General features: G+C 43.6%; 1 protein-coding gene across 1 annotated transcript in view; it reads right to left on the reverse strand.

Annotated features, from left to right (window-relative positions):
* The window catches only part of LOC143407525 (aldehyde oxidase 2), a 67,600-nt gene that overhangs the window by 39,737 nt on the left and 5,095 nt on the right, over positions 1 to 22,768 (reverse strand). The window contains exons 6-14 of the mRNA XM_076866837.2: positions 21,677 to 21,803; positions 18,400 to 18,461; positions 16,152 to 16,241; positions 13,513 to 13,593; positions 11,667 to 11,811; positions 9,901 to 9,993; positions 4,912 to 5,063; positions 3,309 to 3,402; positions 32 to 141 (exon numbers count right to left, since the gene is read on the reverse strand). Coding sequence (XP_076722952.2) covers positions 32 to 141; positions 3,309 to 3,402; positions 4,912 to 5,063; positions 9,901 to 9,993; positions 11,667 to 11,811; positions 13,513 to 13,593; positions 16,152 to 16,241; positions 18,400 to 18,461; positions 21,677 to 21,803 — 954 coding nt within the window. The remainder of the gene's footprint in view (positions 1 to 31; positions 142 to 3,308; positions 3,403 to 4,911; positions 5,064 to 9,900; positions 9,994 to 11,666; positions 11,812 to 13,512; positions 13,594 to 16,151; positions 16,242 to 18,399; positions 18,462 to 21,676; positions 21,804 to 22,768) is intronic.

The following is a 22,768-nucleotide window of genomic DNA, read 5'->3' on the forward strand; positions in this document are numbered from 1 at the left end:
ACAACTTAAAAACAGCAGTGGGAATTCTTACCTTTCGAGAGTGAGGGATATACACGGATTCCAAAATCTCCTCTGGCTTAAGGTCTGCGCTTGCCAATCCAGCAAGAAAGTGTTCATTGAGAGGAATCTGTCGCGTACCTTCTGTGGAAGAAAATGATATTTTTTGCACAGTCACAGCCAGAAAAGCAAGATTATTCTGCACTTTTAAATGTTGGCAGCGAGCGTAGAAGATCCCCTTTCTCTGCACAGAGCGAGGCAGAGGTCTGAGTCTATGGCACATCACCCATTCCCTTTGAGCACTGAGGTCACCTGTGCCGCAGGCCTACCAGGCACATGGTCTGGTCTTTCAGCAGGGGCTGGCTAAATAGAACCCGCCACAGCTTAGGATAGGGGCATAGACCTAACTGAAGCAGATACAGGGCTGTTTCCATTATTAACAGACTTCAGATTATTGGTTTTGCTTTTTGTTCTTGCTGCTGTTGGCTCCAGAGACAGATACCTAAAACTTTGAAGAAAAATGAGCAGAGTGTTGCCGCAGTCCGGCTGCAGCAAAATAACGGGGGGGAGGGGGGGGGGACACGAACAATTTGTGTAGATTGATGCAGCATGAATAGGAATAGGAGCCGTTTATTGTAGGATCTGAGCGATATTTATACATTTTACACAGCTTATCTAATTAGCATAAAATAGATACAGCAGTCAACCAATAAGGAATCTCCACACTTAATGGCTCGCTTTTGTTACTTCACAAACCACTCCCTCTGGCATTTTGTCAGGTGCCATCCAGACTTGTTTATAGACTCTAACATTTCTCTGGCAAAATACCAGGTGCCATCCTGACTTGTTTACAGACCTTAACAGAGTGTAAAACCTCCTTCCAGCTCAGCTGTCACCTTTTGGTGATCAGAGTCATGCCCTCTGGCTTGAAAACCTGGCCCAAGGCACTGAAGAATGTGCTGAGAAGGGGTCAAAATTGCAGCCCAGGAGGGACACGAGTTCCATTCCTGGCACCATTAGTGTTATGTGGGTTGGAAGGCAGGTGTATTGAGAGAGACAGGGAACACTGTGAGAGCCCCTGTTGATCTCTGACCACCTGCCCTGCTGCTAATTCAGTAGGCTGATCTGCTACCTTCCCTGCAGGGCCTACCACCCCTGAGGCAGAGACGGCTTTGGTTGAGCTAGAAAAGCAGAGGCCATAAGCTGAAGACAACAAGGAATACTCAGGTAGAAGAACAGTTAGTACCATTGTAGAAGAAGGCCCTGGGTTGTGACTGGGCTGCCCCAGAGTCTTGGCTTCTCTCTTGTCTTTGGGGGTTGAGCTGGGTCATCTCAGACCACAGACCTGGGGCACTCAGATAAAAGTCTGGCTTTGGTCAACAGGGTATTCCCTACCTCTCCTTCCTCACTGCAGGCCTCAAAGACAAATGGGATGATGAGGGGATGAATGCTTGTCATTAATCCTCAAGCTTCTCCTCATCACATCTGAATTCCCAGCAGTGAGGGGTAGAACCATGTTGGCCAGCAGTAACCTCAGGGAGGCATGTCATGCCTGAGTGGGCATACCCTGGAAGTCTGCATGGGCAGAGGTTGTGACTGCTCCTCTATGCCTGGGGCACTGTCAGCACCAAGGAGGTGCCAGCTAGTCAGTGGCCCACTGGGTGAGTGGGAGGGACAGAGGGAGTGAGTGAGTATTGACAGGTTGTAGATGAGGGAAGCAGAAGGGGAGTTCTAGAGCTGAAGGCCCTGTGGGAAAGGCAGAATGGCCTAGGGAAGAGAGGGTGCATACTCAACAGGAAATCAGACAGACTGGGAGTGACACCTACCATGGTCGGAAAGCGTGTCCCCTCCAAAACTCACATAGTCCATGAAATTTAATTATCGTTATAAGGGTATTAAGCGATGTGACCCTTCGACTGTAGGTATAGCAGTGACAGAGCACTTACACAGTATGCACAGACCCTATGTCTGATCTCCAGTGCCACCAAAAAAAAAAAAAAAAAAAAGCCAAAAAATCAACTCCTCCCCCAAAACAGGAAATGTGACCCTTAAAAGATAATCAGGCCATGTTCTCTCTGATACGCAGATGCTAACACACAATAAATGGGGTGGGAGCATGAATAGAAATACTTTGGATTAGACAAAGGGGAATGAAGGGAAGGGAGGGGAAAAGACAGTAGAATGAATCAAACATAACTTTCCTATGTTCATATGTGAATATATAACCAGTGTAACACTACATCATGTACAACCACAAGAATGGGAAATGACACTCCGTGTATGTATGATATGTCAAAATGCACTCTACTGTCATGTATAACTAACAAGAACAACAACAACAATAAAAATGATCAGGCCTGTGGGCTCCACATTCATGGGTGGGATTGGTGGTAAAATGAGCTTGGCTCCTTTTTACTCTCTCTTGCCTTTCTGTCTTCCATCATGGGAAAATGCAGCAAGAAGGCCCCTCCCAGGTGTCAGCAACTTGATGTTGGAGACTGTGTTCTCACAGTCTTCAGAACCATGAGAAATATGTTTCTGTTCCTTGTAAATTACTCAGTCTCAGCACAAATGGACTGAGACCACATCCCATCTTTCCTGCTGGGAGGTGTATGGATCAGAGATGGGATGTGTCAAGTGTGCAACACAGCCAGGCCTGGAGTTAGCCTCTAGTCAAGGGGGTGTTGGAATCCTTGGGGCAGCCAGAGGCAGTGTGAGTGCACAGGGCACCTGGGGAACTGGGATGGGGGTTTAGCAGGGAGCTTCCCCAAGGAACTGTTCCTCTCATCAATAGAATCAATCACTGCTTTCCCCCTCGCCCCAGGGACCCATGATGTCCTTGAAACATCTGCTGTGTTTCCTCATCAGACTCGTGGCTTCTTACGCAGCACCTGAGGGGGAAGAGTGTGATGTGGGCAGCCTCAGACTGGGGGCTGGTGGAGGAGGACCATGAGGAGGAGGAAGCAAGGAGTGGTCCCCTGGTCACAGGCAGGGTGTTCACTGCAACCTTGCTCTCACCCCAGCCTTACATGCCACCCCTGGTGCTTGCTGGCCAAGCACAAACAAGTGAGCTAACACCCAGGCTAAGTGTGGGTGTGGTCCTGGACTGTGTGTGCACACATGTTGTGTGGGGGGTCAGAAAGAACCCCCAGCTGCCCCTCACATCAGTGTGCCGTCCCCCATGAGCTGTTCTCCCCATGGAGAATTGACAGCAGGAACCTGGGCCTTGACTTAAAGTAATTCCGTAAAAAAATTCATGAAAAATACACTAAATCTCTAAGTGGCGTGCAGAGTGTTCAGGGATTGCTTACCTTCTGACAGCAGATTGAGGGTGGCATTGCCCACAGCAAGAATTGGATTCAGGTCCGAATAGCAATGCCGGCTTATAATATGACCCCCTAAGGACTAAGAAGAGAAAGTTACAGCTGCATCAGTCTCTCTCAATTCTTCTATCCCATAGCTCCTGCTTATGGTTCTCTCAGTGGCTCTGAAGGGGTCAAGGGGCATCTTGGGCAGTTTGGACCTTTCTTCCCTTGCAAAGGGACTCAGCTCAGGGTGTCAGGGAGTCCCCCTTCTCTGACTCCTTTGGATCAGAAGAAGAAGTGAGTATAACTGACCCTTCCTCAGCACTGGGCATGTTTCACATGTGTGACATGCAGTGTCACGTCTCTGACATGCCTACTCAAGCAATCATCCCTACAACCTAGCGGGATGGAGGGCACAGAGAAATCCTGAAACTTGACCCAGGTCCCCAGCTAGGACATGGCAGCCCTGGGATTCGAACCCAAGCAGTTTGGCTTGGTGGCCAGCTCTGACAGTGCAGGTGGCTGAGGTACAGCCACAGAGCTGCCAGCCTGCCTCGGTACTCAGGATCTCATCCTCATGCTCATGAGCTCTGGAATGACCAGTCTTCATGTGGGCCACATTGGGGGGCAGGGGAACCCACACTGTGGCAGGATTGTCCCTTGGTTCTGCTTGGGAGACCTTACTCAGACCTGATGGAGCCTGTAGCACCTCAGAACTCGGGAGGGAAATGACCGCCCAGCCAATAAAGTGCTCTCCTCCCTGCACTCTGACACAATCCACAAGGACCTCCCAGTCCCGTGGTCTGAACTAGAATATAGGCGAGGGCAGGTATCCCTTGCCAAGCTACTCCTCTATGAACACCTTCATCTTCAAGATTTCCCTCCCCCCCTGAGCTGAAATATGCCTTGCTGGACTCTCAACTATGGGCCATATTTCTACCCTTTGTGATCTATGGAGAAGCACATCTGTCCCCAGTGTTTTATAAATATTGAAAGGTATCTCTCATGCTCCCTTTGTCTACCCCCCATCCCTTTTTGTTATGTTTCCACCCTCTCTTGCTACCATCTCTAGAGGGTCTAGTCAGAGTTCCTGACTGGGGACAGAACTCTTTAGAATCACTTGAGAGCTTTTTCAAAGGAAACGTGCCCTCCCCTGATTCCCCATACCCCAAGGATAATAACACCATCTAGGGTATGCAGCAGAGAGAGCATGTATATTTTGAAAACCTAACCATTTTTCTTTTCCATTCTTCTGATCAATATTCTCCATTTGTGGTTTGCATAGTCCAGAGAAGCCTATCCTCCTTGGTGCTTCTGTTAATGCAACCTGAGAATAAGTTAGGTTCTTTGACAGGCTTGCCATTGAAAGTAACAAAATCATGACATGCTTTTTCTCATCTGTGCTGCTGTTTAGGCATTCTGTTGAATTTGACTTATAGCTCATTTCTGGATATTTTATTAAATAATACTTGTTAATTTTAAATATTGATTTACTTACTAATCTGCCGAGACCTTTTGGCATACTGATTCTGCCAACACATATTCTGACATTTCAGTGAGGTTTAGAAACAGGCGAGGTGTGCACAATGATTGAAAGCAGGGAACATACCGCCATATTCCGGATTTGCTGGCCTGCCAGACTCCGCAGGTGCTTCAGAAGGGCCCGGTATGTCTGAGTTTTCTCCTCTGGGAGTTCAGAGATGCTCTCAGCCAAGATGTCCTTCACCTGGGCCAGGCTGCAGGCAGCACCAATGGTTAGTCCTGGAAAATGAATTGGTTTTGTGTGACATGGAAGAAGTAATAGAATTGTAATCCTGGCACCAGGGTCTTAGCATTCAGTCATTACAACTGGCTCCATGGAGGGTCAGCGGGAACTCAAAGGGCACCAACATTCACTCCCACATCAATTGAATTGGAGTCTCTGGGCATGGGGATATTTTGGAGGGTAAGGGTTACTGGGGATTGAATTTAGGGGCACTTGACCACTCAGCCACATCCCCAGCCCTATTTTGTATTTTATTTAGAGACAGGGTCTCACTGAATTGCTTAGTGCCTCTCTTTTTGCTGACGCTGGCTTTGGCAATCCTCCCACCTCAGCTTCCTGAGCTGCTGGGATTACAGGCATGTGCTACCATGCCTGAGTGGGCATGGGGATTTTTAAAAGGCTCCCTAGGTGACCTCCAGTGCAACCAGGGCTGGGAAACCCTGGATTACACCCTTTTCTTGACAGATATGAGGAAATAGAGGTTAGAGAGAAGGGATGCCAGAGATGACAGTCAGTAGTAGATCCTACGAGAACTTTCCATGACTCCCTTCTAACAGACCATGGTGAAGCTGTGCAAGTTGCTGTGTGATTAAGAGGTACATATAATGGCATTAACACTGGCAAAGGTTGCAGAATGGAGGAGCCCTTGCTCAATGGCCAAGGCCATTTGCTGGGCATTTACCAAAAGCAAGGTTTACACTGGAGATAGGCATCTTCTGTAGCTCAGAAGCATCTCTCAAGAGCCTGAGAGCCATTCTCAGGAATGTAACTATCAAAAGGATAGGACCTCTACCTCCAAGACTCCATGGGGGAACAGAGCCTTAATATGGATAATTACCAGCCAACAAACTCAGCTGGCCGAGTCTCTTTCACACTAACCAACCCATTGTGTGTTTTCCTCCTTTGACTCCAAGTCCCTGTGCTCCTCTCCTAGTTATTGGCTTTAGTTAGCTTTAAAACTCACACAGTGGAGTTCTATGTTGAGCCTCTCCTTGCCTTGCTTATAGATAACACCTCTGACATATGGGTGCTGATGACAATGAGTCCTGGTGACAATGGTTGCTGGGGCTCCTTTTCAGGGACCTTCAGGCTGCTTTTGTTGAAAGCACAAAAGCTTCACATGGGTCTGTGTAGGTGCCCAGTGAGTGACCTGTTGATCTCAGAAGGCTGGAAGCTCCACCCTCAGATCATGCTAATGCTGCCATTTTCTGAACATACAGCTCATGAGGAACCATGAGGTTTGACTATGCACCTGGGGACCACAGATCACTTCACCTTCAATCACCTCTCCCCACACCTTAAATCACCCTGCTTCTTTATCTCATTATATCTTTAAACCTATCCTCAGGGAGGTGAATTGGAAACTTGAGTCTCCCACTACATGCTTGGTTGCCTTGTGAGTAAGCTCTAAGACTTTTGAAAAACTCATTATAATAGTGATTGGCATACTGTGTATGTGTGTGTGTGTGGGCCGGGGGGGACAGGCAAAATGGGCCTGGCTCTATGACATTCAATTCCCAAGGTCATTGTCTAAAATCAATGATGCTTTGACTTCAGATTTTGACCCTCTACAGGTACCTGATGCTCAAAATCTTTGATAATGAGCTCTGTGAGAGGCACCAGCGAGGCCCCATGAACACAGTTTAAGCAAACAGCTGCCCTAGGCTTTAGGTTGGGTGGTGTTGGGTGTGAAGAAGGTGGGGCTCCCTGGGGAGGGGACAGGGAAGCAATGGGACATCATCCAAGAGAACTGAACGGGCTACTTGCTAACTGTCCAGGAAGTAATTCAACATTTGATAACTGTTGCCACAGTACTTATGAGGATTGGCAGGATATTAGTTCCAAACTGCAGGGTTTCTCTTCATTTGGGATAAGGGGCTCAAATCAAGGCTCATTATATGCATATATGAATATTCAACAAAAAATCTCCTACTTTGTGTAATGATAGCATACCAATAAAAAAGAAAATCATATATATATATATATATAAAAGCGGTCACCCAAGCCTTCAGGAGATGACTTAGCCAACCTTTTTAAAATGAATCCTTCACTCCCCTGGGATTTGCAGCATGAAACACTAGACATCACTGGTGGGGTTGACATCACTGGCAGGATTAGGAAGTATTAATCTGTTTTTGTCAGGTTTCAGGTTGGGCTTGGATTTTTATCTTGATTAATCTTTGAGTACATCTCAACCTTCCACATAGCTCTGTTTTACCAATATTAAAAATGTCCTGGGCACGATCTTTCCTCTACCTCTGCCAACATCTACCCACAACACCCTCAGCCTCACTAATCTGAGCTAATGCAATCAATTAGGGAGACCACCAGCTGCTCCTTAATATCCTTATTCTAAGTGATTCTTGCCTAAAAGTAACTAAATTATCCCTCCTCCCTGGAATGTCTCAGCCTGGAGTCTCTGCCCTCTTCCTGCTTCTGCATCTCATGAAAGGCAGTCTCATGGATTTGTTCCCACCCAGACCCATCAGTGATGGTCTATGCCTCCTTGTCACCCAGGTTCTGCTGGGGGCTGATTTTTAGCTTCTGCAAAAACCCTGGCCTTATCTTTGCAGGATCTCAGGAAAACTATGTTTGCTTCCAGTCATATAATTCCTTCTCCTCAAAGAGAAGACTTGAGCTTTCTTAGTATGGAAAAAACATGCAATAGGTTTTGTTAGTGGTTATTACGGTCCGAGGCTTCATGCAGACCAGCATCACCACCTCTATTTTGACATAAGTAGAAATTGGCAGTCCAGCCTCAGGAGGAAGTGAAAGGCCAGCTGTCTGTCCTATCTTCAGAGTTCTAAAAATATTTTAAGCTCAGTTTGAGGTCAGATCATCCATTTTGGGGCTTTTGCTTGGCTGTGTCCACTGTCAACATGGCTGCCTCTCTGTGGGAGAGGCTCTCCTGTTCTCTATAATTGTGTTTATAGTTGACTCCCTCTCTAGTCACAGAACCTAGCTTGCATTCCAATGGAGTTGAAAAGGGACTAAGGACTTTGATTCTCAGAAAGGGGGCTTCACTTAACTCCACCCATCTCAGAGTCCATGGGCCTGTGCAGTGGTTTCTTGGAGCACTTACTAGATGAAAGATTTTCAGGGGGAAGAAAAGAACACTGAGCCAGACGGGTCTTGTATATAGATAAAAATAAAAAATTTGAATAAATATTTAAGTTAAAATAACAACAGTAACATAAATTTATTTCCTGAGGGGTGCTGGTGGGAGCACATCCGGCTCCAGTTTATTCCAGAATATCTTTAATTTTCCTGGGTCATAAGAAAAGTTTAAGAAGCATGGAAATGTTCCTAGACGCCACTAGAGGGCACTCATGCTCTTTGTTGGCTTAGATTTCAGACTGGCTCAACTTCAACCTGAGACCAAACTGAGCAGTCAAAATAAATGGTCATTAAACAGGTGGTGGGGTGGGCTTGGGAGAAACAATCTGGGGACCACAGACTATCTTTCTTTTTGCATCTCTTTCTCCATCTATAAAATTAAGGATTTGGATTATACTGAGGATTTTGAGTTGTAGTCCAGAGGCCCTCTTGGAACAGATTTGAGGGACTTTGGATAGGAAGGGATGGGGGAAAGTCTTCCCCTTTCTTTAAGTAGAGTGGTCTATTTAATTTACTTGTATTATTTAAGACTTGAGTATAGGGTCACAGTGTTAAAGAGAAGTTTGAAAGCAGGAGAGCTAAATAATTCCTAGATGATCCAGGGCCTCCTGCCTTAACCTTCTGCTTAGACGTACTGTCTATACCCCCGGTCCACTCATTCTTTCATTCCTTTCCTTCTGCTCACACCAGCAATGTTACCTGAATTGTCCAAAGACTGAAGCTGGGCAAAACCCAAGAAGGGCTCCTTTCTTGTGGAAATGGATGGGGTCAGGCCAGGGAAGAACAGGCTTGCTGGTCCAGAGACCAGAGAGACCAGAGAGAGAGGATTCCTGTACAGCAGGTTCAGCTGTGGTGGCCCCCTCCCCTGCTCACGACTGGTCCCCACCAACACAGGGCGAGCTAGAGTCATTCCTAATTAAAGCTTCCAGTTCTGTCAACCTTCCTGTTGCCCAGGTTAAGAAGGTCATTATTCTACTGCATTCCATTTACATTCAAGTTCCTGACCCACTCATGCATTTATATTTTCCATTAATTCATTTATGAGCTATTGACTGAGCATTTATATACATGCACAGGACTAGTAGTTCCAGAGGATGAAGAAAAGTGTAAAATAAGTTTTTTTTTTTTTTTGTGTGTGTATGTGTGTGTGTGTGCTAAAGGGTTTGTTGTGCATCTTGAATGTGAATCTTATATGCTTTCTTCCTACTTTGCAGGTCCCTCCTCCTCTGATAGAGAGCGCCACACTAGTGGCACACTTAGGGGTGTGGTAAGTGACTAGGGGTGCTTGCCTGTAGAGTTTTCTTTGTCCCACTTGGTCTTTTGCCACTGTTCCCTCAAAATGAGTAGCAAGAGAGTGCCAGACAATCTTTCTACAATTTTTCCCCTGCATTCACCCCCTTTCCATCTGTTTTTTCTTACTATCTCCATCAAAGTGATACTGTAAATTTTTTTGTCTCTGAGACCATGGAATTTTGTAGGTGAGACTCCTGTAGTGAGCGCTAGATCTTGAATGACATTCAGATACCTCATATTCCCTGCAAAGCTTTTGACAGTCAAGTGCCACGATGGAGATGTACTATCACAGTAGAGAAACAAAGAGGTAGAAATAGGCCAGACAATATACAACTGGATGAGGAGGCTTTGAATTACTTGGCCGGTGTAAGCTTAGCACAGGAACCATTTCATTGACATCTACTAAGAAGAACGGGCACTTACCATCACTTGTTTTCATCACTACACTCAGCTCAGAAATTCTAGCAGGAGAAAGGAGAATTGGGTGGAAGTGTCCTTGAGATTTCATTGCAGGTCCTGAGGGGTGAATATATTTTAGAGGCAGGAAAGAAAAATATATATATATATTTTGCATTGAAATAGTCTCACAAAAGATATGAATTTTATAAATTGACAATAAATATGTATAGAAGTGAAGGCAATGACCTTGCATCCTTGCCAAGTAAATTTACAGATGCTCTCCCAATATATGCATTTATTTATTTAGATATGCACTACATGTATATAAAAATAGAAAATAAAAAGGGTGGGAAATTCTTATAACATTCTTGTACATAAGTACCAGGAGACATAAATGAGAATATTTGTAATAGCACAAGTTGGAAAACAGCTGGAACTATTTCAACAGATGTCCATAAGTAATAGAATGGAGGGGCAAATTGTTCCATGTTCATACAATAGAATACAGCACAGCTACATGCAACAATAGGGGTGAATTTTAGGTCAAGAACATTGCATGAATAAAGCAAATTGCAAAAGAATAAAAGCGTTGGGCTATTGGTATGAGTTTGGAAATATGCAAAACTAAATGACATTGTTTACAGATTCAAATATGCATGGTAAAATCATAAAAACAAGGAAAATATTGACCAACATGCCATGTAGGCAAAGGACGGCCTTCAAGAAGGGAAGGAAAGGAAGGAATGTGGTTTGGCACATGGGAGCCTTCAAGTTCTTGGTAAATTCAAATTCTTAATGATGGGTGTGGGTGGTCCCTGGGTGTACAATGTATTGTTAATATATTCATGAATATTTTTATAAAATTGTACAATGTCTACTCAATATTTAACAAAAACAAAGCAAGATTGGATAAAGAAGAGTAAAATGGAGTTTTACTCAGGCATAAAGAAGAATGAAATTATGTCATTGGCTGGTCAACGGATGGAACTGGAGAACATCATGCTGAGTGAAATAAACCAGACTCAGAAAGTCAAGGGTTGAATGTTTTCTTTCACATGCAGAAGGTAGAGAGAAGGAACAAAAAAGGGGGAATCTGGGACTGGGTGGTGGCTCCTTGGTAGAGCACTTGCCCAGCATGTGTGAGGCACTGGGTTCCATTCTTAGCACCACATATAAATAAATAAAATAAAGGTTCATTGACAACTAAAAATATTTTTTAAAAAAGGGGGGATCTGAAAACAGAAGGGAGAACAGTGGAGTGGAGGAAGGGGGATGAGGGGGAGGGAGAAGGGATGGGAGAGGGGAGGAACAGCAGAATGAAAATTAACCAAACTATGTCATGTGCAGATAAGAACATATAACACTGATTTTACTCTTATATATAACTGTATTGCACCCATTAAAAATAGATTGAAATTAAAAACTAAAAATATAATGCAATAATAGCACAAAGACTGGGGGGAGAGGAATTGAAAATATATAATTGTAAGGTTCTTACATTGTTATTTACACGAGGTGAAATAATACTACTTGAAGGTAGGCTTAATAAAATATTTTTAAAAAGGATAGATAAATTAAATGATTTTTTAAAACCCTGGTATTTCTTACACCCTCCCTCATGGAGTCGCCTTGCATACTATCAGGTATAGTACTTCCAACTTTGGAGACCACTGGTTTTATTATACAGAATGAGATTTTTTATTCCTAAAACATGCAGTAAGAACAGAGTAATAGACCAGCAGGTTCAGCTCAGTCCTGATGGTGGGATGAGACCCACTGCAGCCACTCACCCAGTGAGGTATTGCCCAGGACCAGAGGGGCTTCTGGATGTTTCGTTTTCAGCTCCAGGAGATCCTGGAGGGTCCCGGGGGAGATCCAGGTAACTCGCTCTCCATAGAAGGTCAGAGTTCCCTTTTCTGGGTTCTCGGCCATCCTCTAAGGGCAAATGCAACTGTGTGTGCTTGTGTGCAAACCAGTCCTACTGGGTTATAACAAGGATCCAGGTGGAATAGAAAGATTTGGGGGGTTCTGGGCTGCACTTGCCCAGAAAGATGATCACTACACCTATTGGCTAATACTCAAATTCCTGTAATTAAATTTTTTTCGGGGGGGGGGAGGGGAGGCAAGTGACAAAATAAGCTGGTACCTGTCATTGACCACTCAGAGTGGATTAATTTAGCATAATTCAGTCTTATGGTCTTAAAAATCACAACTACACCAATGCTTCTAAATTAACATCTTTATTTTGGACTTTGCCTCTGAAATGCAAACTCACATCTGAATGAGCACTAATGTAACAAACCTCTCAAATTTAACCTGTCTCAAGCAGAGCTCCTGCCAGCCAATCCCTTTCTAAGCATCTGACAAGAAACCCCAAAAGGAAAAATAACCCGTTTCTCTAAAGTTTTTCCCTTGCTGTAAATTGCTGTACTCTCTCAGCTGCCCAAAGCCCTGGGGTCAGCCTTGCTATCTCTCTCTCTCACGCCCACATCACATCCATCAGCAAGCTGGTTAGGTTTTCTTGCAAAATGATCCCGAATCCACTCATTTTTCACTGCTTCCTCTGGCAGCGTGTCCCAACCACCACCCCTCAAGAAGACATTAGTCCCTGCTGGGCTCTTTGCAGACTACTCTGAACACAGCAGCTGGGATGATCCCATTGCAACATCTGCAGGGGCATGTCCCTCCTCTGTCAGGCCTTCCTAATAGCTCCTTGTCTTTTGCAGAGTAAAACCTGAGTGGCATTCAGTCCAGCAGAGGCTGCCCCTTGCTTACTTGACTCCAGTCCTGCCAGCCTCCACTCTGTCCCTTGACCAGGCCAGCTGTTCTCTCACCCTTGGGGACTTTGCACTTGCTGTTCCCACAGCCTGGATGGCTCTTGCCCCACACATCTTTGTACATCTTTGCACATCTTTGGCTCCCTCACTTCCTCCCAGACTTTCTTCCTATGGTACCTTCTCAGAGAAGTCTTCTCTGGCAACTATCTGCATCCTAGTCTTCTGTCTTATTTTATTTTTCTCCTTCACACTTCTCACTGGTTGACACATTGTATTAACTATCTATTGTTTTGCTTATTGTCTGTCTTTCTTACCAGACTGCAAGCTCTCTTGGGTGGGGCTTTTTGTTAGCTTGGTTTCCTGCTTCATGTCAGTACCTAGAACAGTGCTGGCTTGTTGCTAAACAGACAAATATTTTTGAATGAATGAATGCACACCTTCAGAAAGAAGAGTTTTTCAGAATGTGACACAGAATGCTTGGGAATGAAGATTGTGATTTTGACAGAGGGGAGGGTAAGGAATGGGGTGCTTTTGGGGACCAATACACTGGAGTGGTCAGAAAAACCAAGTAGGATCTTACAGTGCTTTATCACCTGGACAGTTGACAGGGACAAATTCCAGATAACAATGATGAAAGCAATGGTGTAATCTTTTTTTAACAAAATCTCAGATGGGGCTTCAGGGAACATGGTGGGGGGTGGCTCAGGGGTGGTGAACTGGGGAGGGAACAGTAATCTCCATCCTATTAACCACTTCCACAATTTGACAGTGTCACGGGAAGGAAATGGATGGATTTATAAAACTGAGTTCATAACTGGTTATATTTAAACAAGCACATAAAACACCCAACTCATCTTACCAAGAGTTCTGGGGGAAATATGAGCTCCTGGGTTGGGTCCAATGGCTGGAACTCCTCTTTCGCAAATAACTCTGTGCAAATCTTTATAGAAGGAAGAAGCAGATGGCCCTGTCAGCCCCACTCAATTGGCAACAGTGCTGTAGTCATTTACAGGAATTAGGCAAGATTAACTAGTACTAATTCACCTACTCTCCTTATACAGGGAAATGGTTCAAACTAAATAACTTAAATAAGAATCTTGTAAGAGAGATACAGATTTTCCAGAAGCATGATATTAGAGGAAAGAGTATTCTATGAATTCCTCCAAAAAGTACTCTGGGCAATGCTAAGACATTGAATGAAAAATTATCAGACATTAAATAAGTTTGAGCAGTCCTCTACATTGTACCACTATCTTTCCCCAGGCCAAGTAAGGATTCAAAATGCTAAAAGCTCTGAGGAGTCCTGTATTTAGCATGCACACACACTCACTCACGGAATCTGACTTTCGTAATAATAGTTAATATTTATTGAGTGCTTTTTTTCCTTCCTGTACTGGGGATTGAACCCAGGGCCTCATGCATGCTGGGCAAGTGTTTTACCACTGAACTACACCCCCAACCCAGTGTTTTTAACATGTATTAATAATTTATTCAATTCTCATGATAATTGTATAAAAGAAGTCAATGATCATCTCGATTTTACACTTAAGGAAACCAAAGCATAGTGAACCATCTCCTGAACTGTCATCCTGCCTGACTCAGAGCTGCTTTAGCTTTGGAAAACACTTGTTGCCAGAAAATATTCCTAAAGAACTAAGGAAAATTGGGAGAGAACTTTGGGATGCAGGGGTGGCAGCAGGTGCCATGGGGAGGGTACTCAGATGTGGGATGCATACAGGTCTAGTTGACTCTCAGCTCCCCTCTCTGACCTTTCCATTGGAAGGTACTTAACCTTTCTAAAGATTAAGGGGGAAGTAATGCTTATTTTGAAGGGTAATTGTGATGATTAGGTGAAATGGTCTGACATTTGTCCAACTCCCGTGCCTCCCCACCCTTTTTTTGTCTCTGAGGTCTTCCCAGCTTCCAGGAGGAAAATTTTCCTTATAAAAGTTCTTTGTAGGGCCACAGATTGAGGCATCATGGGCCAATATCAGAATGACTAGTTTTTATGTTAGATTAAATATGGGCAGTATTTGGCAGGAGATGATGGGGTGTATCTCTAAAACTTAGAAATGAAAGTATGCCTGAGAATGAAAATGTCAGATAAGCATAATGATTCAAGTCAATTTCCCCTAAACAGGTTCTAGGCCAAGACTTGCCCAAACAGAAGATGTTAACAGAGCTTAAAGAGGAGTCAGAGTTGCAGGGCAGACACCTGGCCAGGTAGAATGGCCACCTCCATGGAACAGGGGCCTTTCAGAACAGTACCTGTTAAGATGGTGCAACTCTTCTGTGTCCTTGATTGGCACACAGCCTTTGCAATATAATTTGGTTTCCTATACAAGATTTCCTGTAGAAAAAGGACTTGTGTGGTGGCTCCTGCTGTGACTCAATGGTAGAGCGCTTGCCTAGCATGCATGAGGCACTGGGTTCATTCCCCAGCACCACATAAAAGAACTAAACAAAATAAAGGTATTGTGCCCATCTACAAATAAAAGTACTAAAAAAAAAAAAAAAAAAGAAAAAGAAAAAGGACTTGTGGTTCACTGATCTCAAGACCCACTTTATAATCGTGTTTTTCTTTATGAACAAATATTGGAGCACATTCCAGTTTAAATATCATATTCTTTTAAGTTTGGTTAATGTAAATCAGGTGGTCTCCAGAGACCAATCATTGCCCAAATTGAATTCTCAAGAAATTGTGATTGACTTTAGAAAGTATTAGTGCACCAAGGTACTGATCCTCTGGGTAGTAGTCAGGGGGGATGCAGCCCACATCCATTGGGAAACATCCTCTGTTCCATTGCACACTTTCTTTAGACCAATAAGTGACAGAGGCAAACATGGAGAAAAGGTAGGCTTGAAGGGCAGAGATGGAGGAGGGGATCATAGGCACAGTGTTGGCTAAGACTTGCTCTGGACTCTCAGGTTTTCTTGTATAACAGGAGCCAGTTCTCTATTTTATTCTGCATTTCAACTTCTCCAAGTAATTCCTTTGAGAACTTGGCAGTGGCTCCTTTTTGGAAATGAGTATCTCTTGAAGCAAAGCCAGAGGCTGGAATGTTTAGGGCTGGATGTCCTAGGCATGGGGGCCATTAACTTGCCATGTGACTTTGGAGGGTTCTCAGACTTCCTGAGGTTGCTGTGCCCTCTTTGAAGAGGAGGAGGTGCAATGACAGAGTACGCAGTCCTTGTGAGCAGGGTCAGCTTCCAAAATCCATTCCCACCTGATGATCCACCCTCAGGAGGGGTGGATTTTTTTTTTTCTGTTGTGCAAGTAGTTTTTCTTTTAGTCTTTTAGGCTTTGAGGGGAAAATCGGAGTCTTTGCTTCAGATGGCCACTTTACCCACTTCCAAATGCAAAGTGCCATGTTTGAGCATACACTTGGGACAGTTCTAAGTAAAGCAGAGAGTGACCATTGAAACTAGCAAGTCCAGTTTCAAAACTGGGCCAGGCACTACTCATAGCCAGGGACCTAAACTAACAAAGACACTCACATCACTTTTCCTGTCCAGTGAGGAGGAGTGGTTTTCTCTCTGGTCCATGCAGCATTTTCCTGTTCCTTTCTGATGACAGTCAGCTGACTCCTAAGAAGTAGGATGCCTTATATTAAACACTTTTAATTTTTTTAAAATAGGTAAGTATATGTGTGTCCTGAAGGATTTGGCAGTTTTCACTTTTTAACACTGTTTGTAGTTTCTATTGGAACAGGGATAATCATAAGGCCTTTCTTCTTTTGCTGTATTTCTCTATTTATATAAGATGATATACATAGAATATATATATGAAAAAAAATATATATAGTATATAAAAGATATATGCTAATATAAAATGACACAGAATATACCAAAGTATAAAAGAGACTATCATCACCCTATTCTCTTAATGATATTTGACATAAAATATATATATATATACTACATTTATATATTACATGTTTATATACTACATAGTAAAAGAACATTTTTGTACAGATTGTGTATATCTATGAATTTTTAAGATTAATTATTAGAAGTAAAATTAATTTATAATTTTTTGGGGGGGACAATAGCAATATAATCTATACAATATTCAACAACATTGTTCATTATAATCATATTTCATATAAGATACTTAAGAAAAATTTGAAAGAAGCAAAAGAAGAAATCAGATCTCCCAGACATTTGGGCTATCCATGGGTTGACTGGGAATGAGTTGATAATGAATGTTTAAGCCTGTTTTCATTTGAATCTCTTTTATTTCTGTTTCCTCCAAACTTACCTCTACTATATTCTTCCTTTCTCCTAAGTGTCTATTAAAATACCTTTTCCCCGACACTTCAGCAGTTCTCTAACTATGCCCAAGTGTCTGAAGCTGCATCTTACTAATTGTGTTCAAGAGACTGAAATAGCTGGGCCAAGAATGTAAAAAGCTTCCTTTTCTACTGAAAGCTCTGAGAGCTGCCAGAATGGACCTTGAGTCAACAATAATGGAAAGAAGCCCGTGTTCCCTTGGCCCAGGGGATATCAACCTTTTACAGCCTTCTGGAGCTGGGTTGCTGTCGCCCATTAAAGTCCCATGCAATTTGTTGGGTTCATGGCTATTCATTTTACTTCTTGGCTTGTTAAGTTTGGCTTCCCCAATGTGACAATAGAAGTCTGGGACACACAGACATGGAACATGTGCCTGACTTTGTGGTTAGCTGGACATACTTGCTTGTCCACCTCTAGGCTCACCTCTATTATTTGTGGAATTGGGGAAAGAATACAAATGGTGACCTCAGCCTATAGCCTGCTCCCTTTATCTTTCAGCCCTGGCTCTGTTCTCCACTATGAGGGGCCTCACCCATGTGAACACTCCCACCAGAGTCTCCAAGTCCTGTCCACTCCCTTTGACCTAGGGTGCAGGGTGTAGATGCTGGCTGTCATGATCCACCCTTGAGTATATCAGAAAAGGGGCTGATATTGGCCTAAAAGTGGAGTCAAAACCATACATGGGGAATGACTTAGAAAAGGAGTGAAGATACAGGTAGGCAAGTCACTTGACCCTATTGACTCCTGAGAATGGCTGGAGAAAGATCAGAGGGGGGCCTTCTAAACTGTGGGGTCCCCTTTGCTTGGATTTAAGGACTTTGTTGCCCATATCCATTTTACCCTCAGGAGAGGGTCATCAGATGCATCTGTTTGGTATCCCTGTCAAGTGCTAGTTCATAGTGTCAACAACATTGTCAACAACAGTAGTAACTATTTCTTAAACTCTTACTCATTGCCAAGCAAGACTCACTTGATTTTCAGAACATCCCATTGAAGTTCCCCCATTTTGTAGAGGAAGCTCCCTGTGCTGAGGCACTTGGAGTGAATTTTGGATTCCACTCTACTTATTCAACTTTTTTTTTTTTTTTTCAATCTGTTCACACCTTCCCAGCTGGTTAGATTCTGGAATAAATCTTACCTCACCACAGCAAACTTTATTCCCTTGTGTGTCTACTTGGGTTTGCTGAAGCCCTCTTGCTTGTCCTATCTAGATACTTTGCTTAACTGATAAATAATATCTGGATGTCTGGTTAGATCATTTGACTTTTGTCTGTGGTTTTGGACAACATCAAAGGTGGTACAGAACTCACCCAATCCCCAGGAAATAGCTTAAACTCCAGTTTAAGTTAGTTGGATCTAACTTACTTTATCTCCCTTATAGACTTTAGAGATGGTCTGGGAAAACTAATTTCTGTGTCCCTGTCATTCTTGCTCTGTAGAGCCACCTACTCACCATGCAGAAAGTCTTGCCACTCTCAAGAATTGACCGATACCCAGTGCAGCGGCAGAGATTACCTAATTGGAGGAGAAGCATGACTGTCAGGAGGACTTCTATTTACTGACTTTTTTTTTGAAATTTTAAATACATCTAGATACTTATTTATTTTTATTTTTTTTGCTGATGCTAAGGATTGAACTCAGGGCCCAGGCAAGCACTGTACCACTGAGCTCCATCTCCATCTCCATTGTGTATTTATTTACAACAACTATATTTCAGACTGTAAAATATTGGTGATCCTAAAACAGAAACTATAAATAATTCCCAAGGCACAATATGAGAAAAGTATCATGCCTTGGGCAGTTTGTCATTGGTCTCCTCAGAGATTTTAAGGTCAGGCAACAGAATTTCTTGAAAGCAGTTGTTAAAAATACAGATCTCTGTCTCTGTTCAGATTCTCTAGAATCAGAATTTCTTGAGGCTGGGCCCAGTAATATGCATTTAAGAGGTTTGCAGTACATTCTATTGCATGGAAAAGCTTGCAAACCTCAAGTTTCCAAGGATATAGGGAGTGGAGGTAAAGGAAGGTCAGTGTGAACTAGAGCTCATCTGGGGATACCTTGCTAAGAAGCTCAGGCTTCAAAGATGAGCGAGCTATGGATTGGTGTGGAGCAGTTGCCGCAGTCTCTGGCTGGGCACAAATCACGAGTCTCCACACAGCTTGTAGATTCAAACAGCAATTCTTTATTCCCGAACTCACACCGGCCGTCTACAAACACGCTCTGGGGGAATCCACGTTCTCTGCCCAAATCCACTTCTCCCAAATCCACTCTCTGCCCTAATCCACTCCGCATGGGCTTCTGTCTCCCAAAATACACTGTCTGACCCTAAGCACTCAAGAGGAACTCAGCAGCAGGATACGCCCTATTCTAAAGGGGGAACACCCTAATCTCCTATTATGCTAAACTGCCCTATTCTAAAGGGGGAACACCCTAATCTCCTATTATGCTAAACCGCCCTATTCTAAAGAGGGAACACCCTAAACACGGATCCTGCCCTGGTCCTTGAGCAAGGTCACCTTTCAGAAGTCCTTCCACTAGACAGCATGGGAGTAAGCTGGCAAGGAATTTGTCATACCTACTTGGCTGATGGCTCCCAGCATCTCCCCCCTTCTGATTAATTAAACAACAAGTAATGTGGCTTAAGGACTGTGCCTGGTAGGTTGTCCAGTTCAACATATGGCTCTTACCCATCATTGGAAAACTGACCTTTAGGCGTCAGCCTCCTGTCTTAGGTTGATACCACTGCAACTGGATCATACCCGTCACTGTCTACCGGTCCAGCATACAGCCATACTTGTGGATAGGTCTATGCACCAGTGGTGGGGTGAGGTTCTTTGCCTCACCTCTGTTGGCCCCCAAATTTGGCCTTGGTGCCAGTGGGGGAGTGAGGTTAATGTGGCTTAAGGACCGTGCCTGGTAGGTTGTCCAATTCAACATATGGTTCTTACCCGTCATCAGAAAACTGACCTTTAGGCAACTGACCTTTAGGCGTCAGCCTCCTATCTTAGGTTGATACCACTGCAATTGGATCATACCCGTCACTGACTACCGGTCCAGCATATAGCCATTGGCCCCCAAATTTTAGACCATCACTAGCAGAAGGGAGGAGGATACAGAAATGCCACTACACCAAGCCAATTGACAGTTCCTTTGGAAAAATTGCATCATTGGTGACACCATCAGCAAAGATCACTGGTGACACCATCAGCAAAGATATGCCAGCATTACCACAATTTGCTGCACTAAACGTAGTTACATAGTCCAGGCAAGTTCTGTAAGCAGTTCAAAGGGGAGGAATCTATCAATCTGTCCGTCTCTTCCCAAAGTCCGTTTCCTCCCAAAGTAAGTTGACTCCTTGATTGAGCATACTTGTTGAGTTATATTCATTGGATGAAGATAGGAATTCTGGCAATGATGCTAAAAAGACATTATCCTGAAAAGAATTATTAAATATAATGAAAAGGAAAGGTGAAAGTAAACAAACAGATCTGTTAACCTACTTAAAAAACAATCCTTAACAGCTGTTTACCTGATTTAAATTAGTAAACAAGCAGATCTGTTAACCACAGAGCAACACGAGAAAGGTGCAGAGGAGGAAATGTGTAGAGGCAGAGAGGAGAAAAGACTAAAGGGAGTCACATGGAGTAGAAGGAAGCCTTAGGTAATGGGACAGTTGCCAGGGTTCTCTGAATGCCAGGTGAGGGAGATTGGGCTTGGCCATGCTTTAAACTGAGAATCTGCTGAAGGACTATACTAGGAGAGGGACCCAAGGAAGGTGGGGATTCTACATGACTTAAACTGATATTCTGCATTGGAGCAGAGAGAAAAGAGAGGACAGGAGACAGGAGGAATTTCATTAGCACCTGGCTGAATACAGGTGTGTGCTTACTTGAGGGTCCTCAATTAAGAATCTGTGTGTCTTACAGATGACTTGTTGAGGGACCGTTGACACCTGAAGATGAAGTTTACTGATCCCATAAAAAAGACAGATTGATGAACCCCTCTTTAGTAACTTACACCCATTACAAATTTTAAAGGATTCTCTCAATTTGTAAGAGTTCTATTGAGGGTTGAATTGTGTCTCTCAGAAAGATGTGTTGAAATTCTAACCCATAAAACCTGTGGCTATGACCTCATTTTGAATAGGATCTCTGTAGATGTAACTGAATTAAGATGAGGTTATACTTGATTATAGTAGGCCCTATGAACTGGTGTCCTTGTAAAAAAAAAAAAAGGCGGGGGATGGATTTGGATGTACAGACACAGGAAAAGGCCATGTGAAGATGGAGTCACAGATTAAAGTGATGCATGTACAAGCCAAATAAATAAATAAATAAAATGCCAGGGGCTATTGTCAAACACCAGAAGCTAGGAAGAGGCAAGGAATGGTCCTCCTTACAGCCAACCTGTTTGTGGTGATTTGTTAGGGCAGCCCCAGTACTAACACAGGCCCTTAATGAAGGCAGCCACACAAATCACTGGACAGATAAGTGGTGTGGTACATATGCTGTGCATTAGTGCTTTGCAGAACATACCATGTATATACTTTGATAAGCAGGGAACTGCTTAGCATCTTTCTCTGCTCTTGGGTGAATTGTAGCTACTTTAGAAATGACCTATGTGGAGGTCTTAGTAGGGCAGAAATAATGTGGAAGGTGGCTTATAACAGCCTGAAGAAACTTCTCACCTGGCTGTGGGTAGCTGGTGGTTTTCCCCTGTGTCAGACCTACCTCCCAGGGCCTCCATGAGCTGCTCCTCTGAGGGGTGCAGGTGATTCCTGAGCAGTGCATACATAGACATCACCATCCCAGGAGTGCAGAATCCACACTGGGTGCCATGGCTCTTGGCAATTCTTTCCTGGAAGGACAAAAGCATGGGTATAGCCATACTTTCCTGCTGTGATCAACTCTAACCAAGGTATGAGAGGTGGAGCCCTTCCTCTAAGCAAATGTGCCCCAGCCCTTTTGTTAGGGTCTGTGTGTCCCTTTTCCTAGGAGGCTTCAGGAGGAAGTGACTCAGAAGCCATAGACTATCATTTTAGGCACTTCTCAAAGTCAAGTGCTCAATCCTTCAAGTTGAGATACTGTGCACCTTCAACTCCCAGAGAAGAACTCTTCAGGCATTAATAATTATAATGAATGTACATAAATTTAAAAAATAGTTTCTTGAACACTCCATCAAGGAGGTTGACCAGAAGCCTACCTCTTCTTGATTAATTTGAATACTATCTACTGTCAATCTCATTTTCCTTTCTTCTTTGAATTCTTCTGTGTAGGCTCAGATGAAATCACACTTAAGCATTTTGGTCTGTGTTCAAGATCCTTGTTACTTAAAGGGTGGTTTGTGGTCCCACAGTATTGGTTTCCTCTATGAGCTGGTAGGAAGTACAGAACTCGGGGTCCCTGCTCCCAACCTCCTGACTCAGGATCTGCATCTTGAAAAACCTCCCAGGTGATGTTTAGGAACAGTAAACTTGGGAAGCCCTGTTCTAGATTTCAGGATGCAGTGTTATCCTAGGATTGGGGTTTATGGACCTGCTGTGAGCATCTTGCCTAATCTAGTAGATTCTAACAGACTCTTTTGGATTCTTTGCTTATCTTGGAAATGATTCTCATGTGGTTAAACTCAGAGATCCTTGGGGCTCCTTCTGCCTCGAATGACTCAGTTGATCTGGTCTTGTGACTCCCTGAACCTCTAGGACATTGACAGAGGAACTGATGTGTTCTCTGCCAATGCATGCCATTACTCTTGGATCCAAAATCTTTGTTCTGGTTTTAGGTTAGGATTTGGGCAAATGATTGTACTCCTAATCTACAAAAAGT

Source organism: Callospermophilus lateralis, chromosome 9, assembly GCF_048772815.1.
Source record: "Callospermophilus lateralis isolate mCalLat2 chromosome 9, mCalLat2.hap1, whole genome shotgun sequence".
NCBI classification, from domain to species: Eukaryota; Metazoa; Chordata; class Mammalia; order Rodentia; family Sciuridae; genus Callospermophilus; species Callospermophilus lateralis.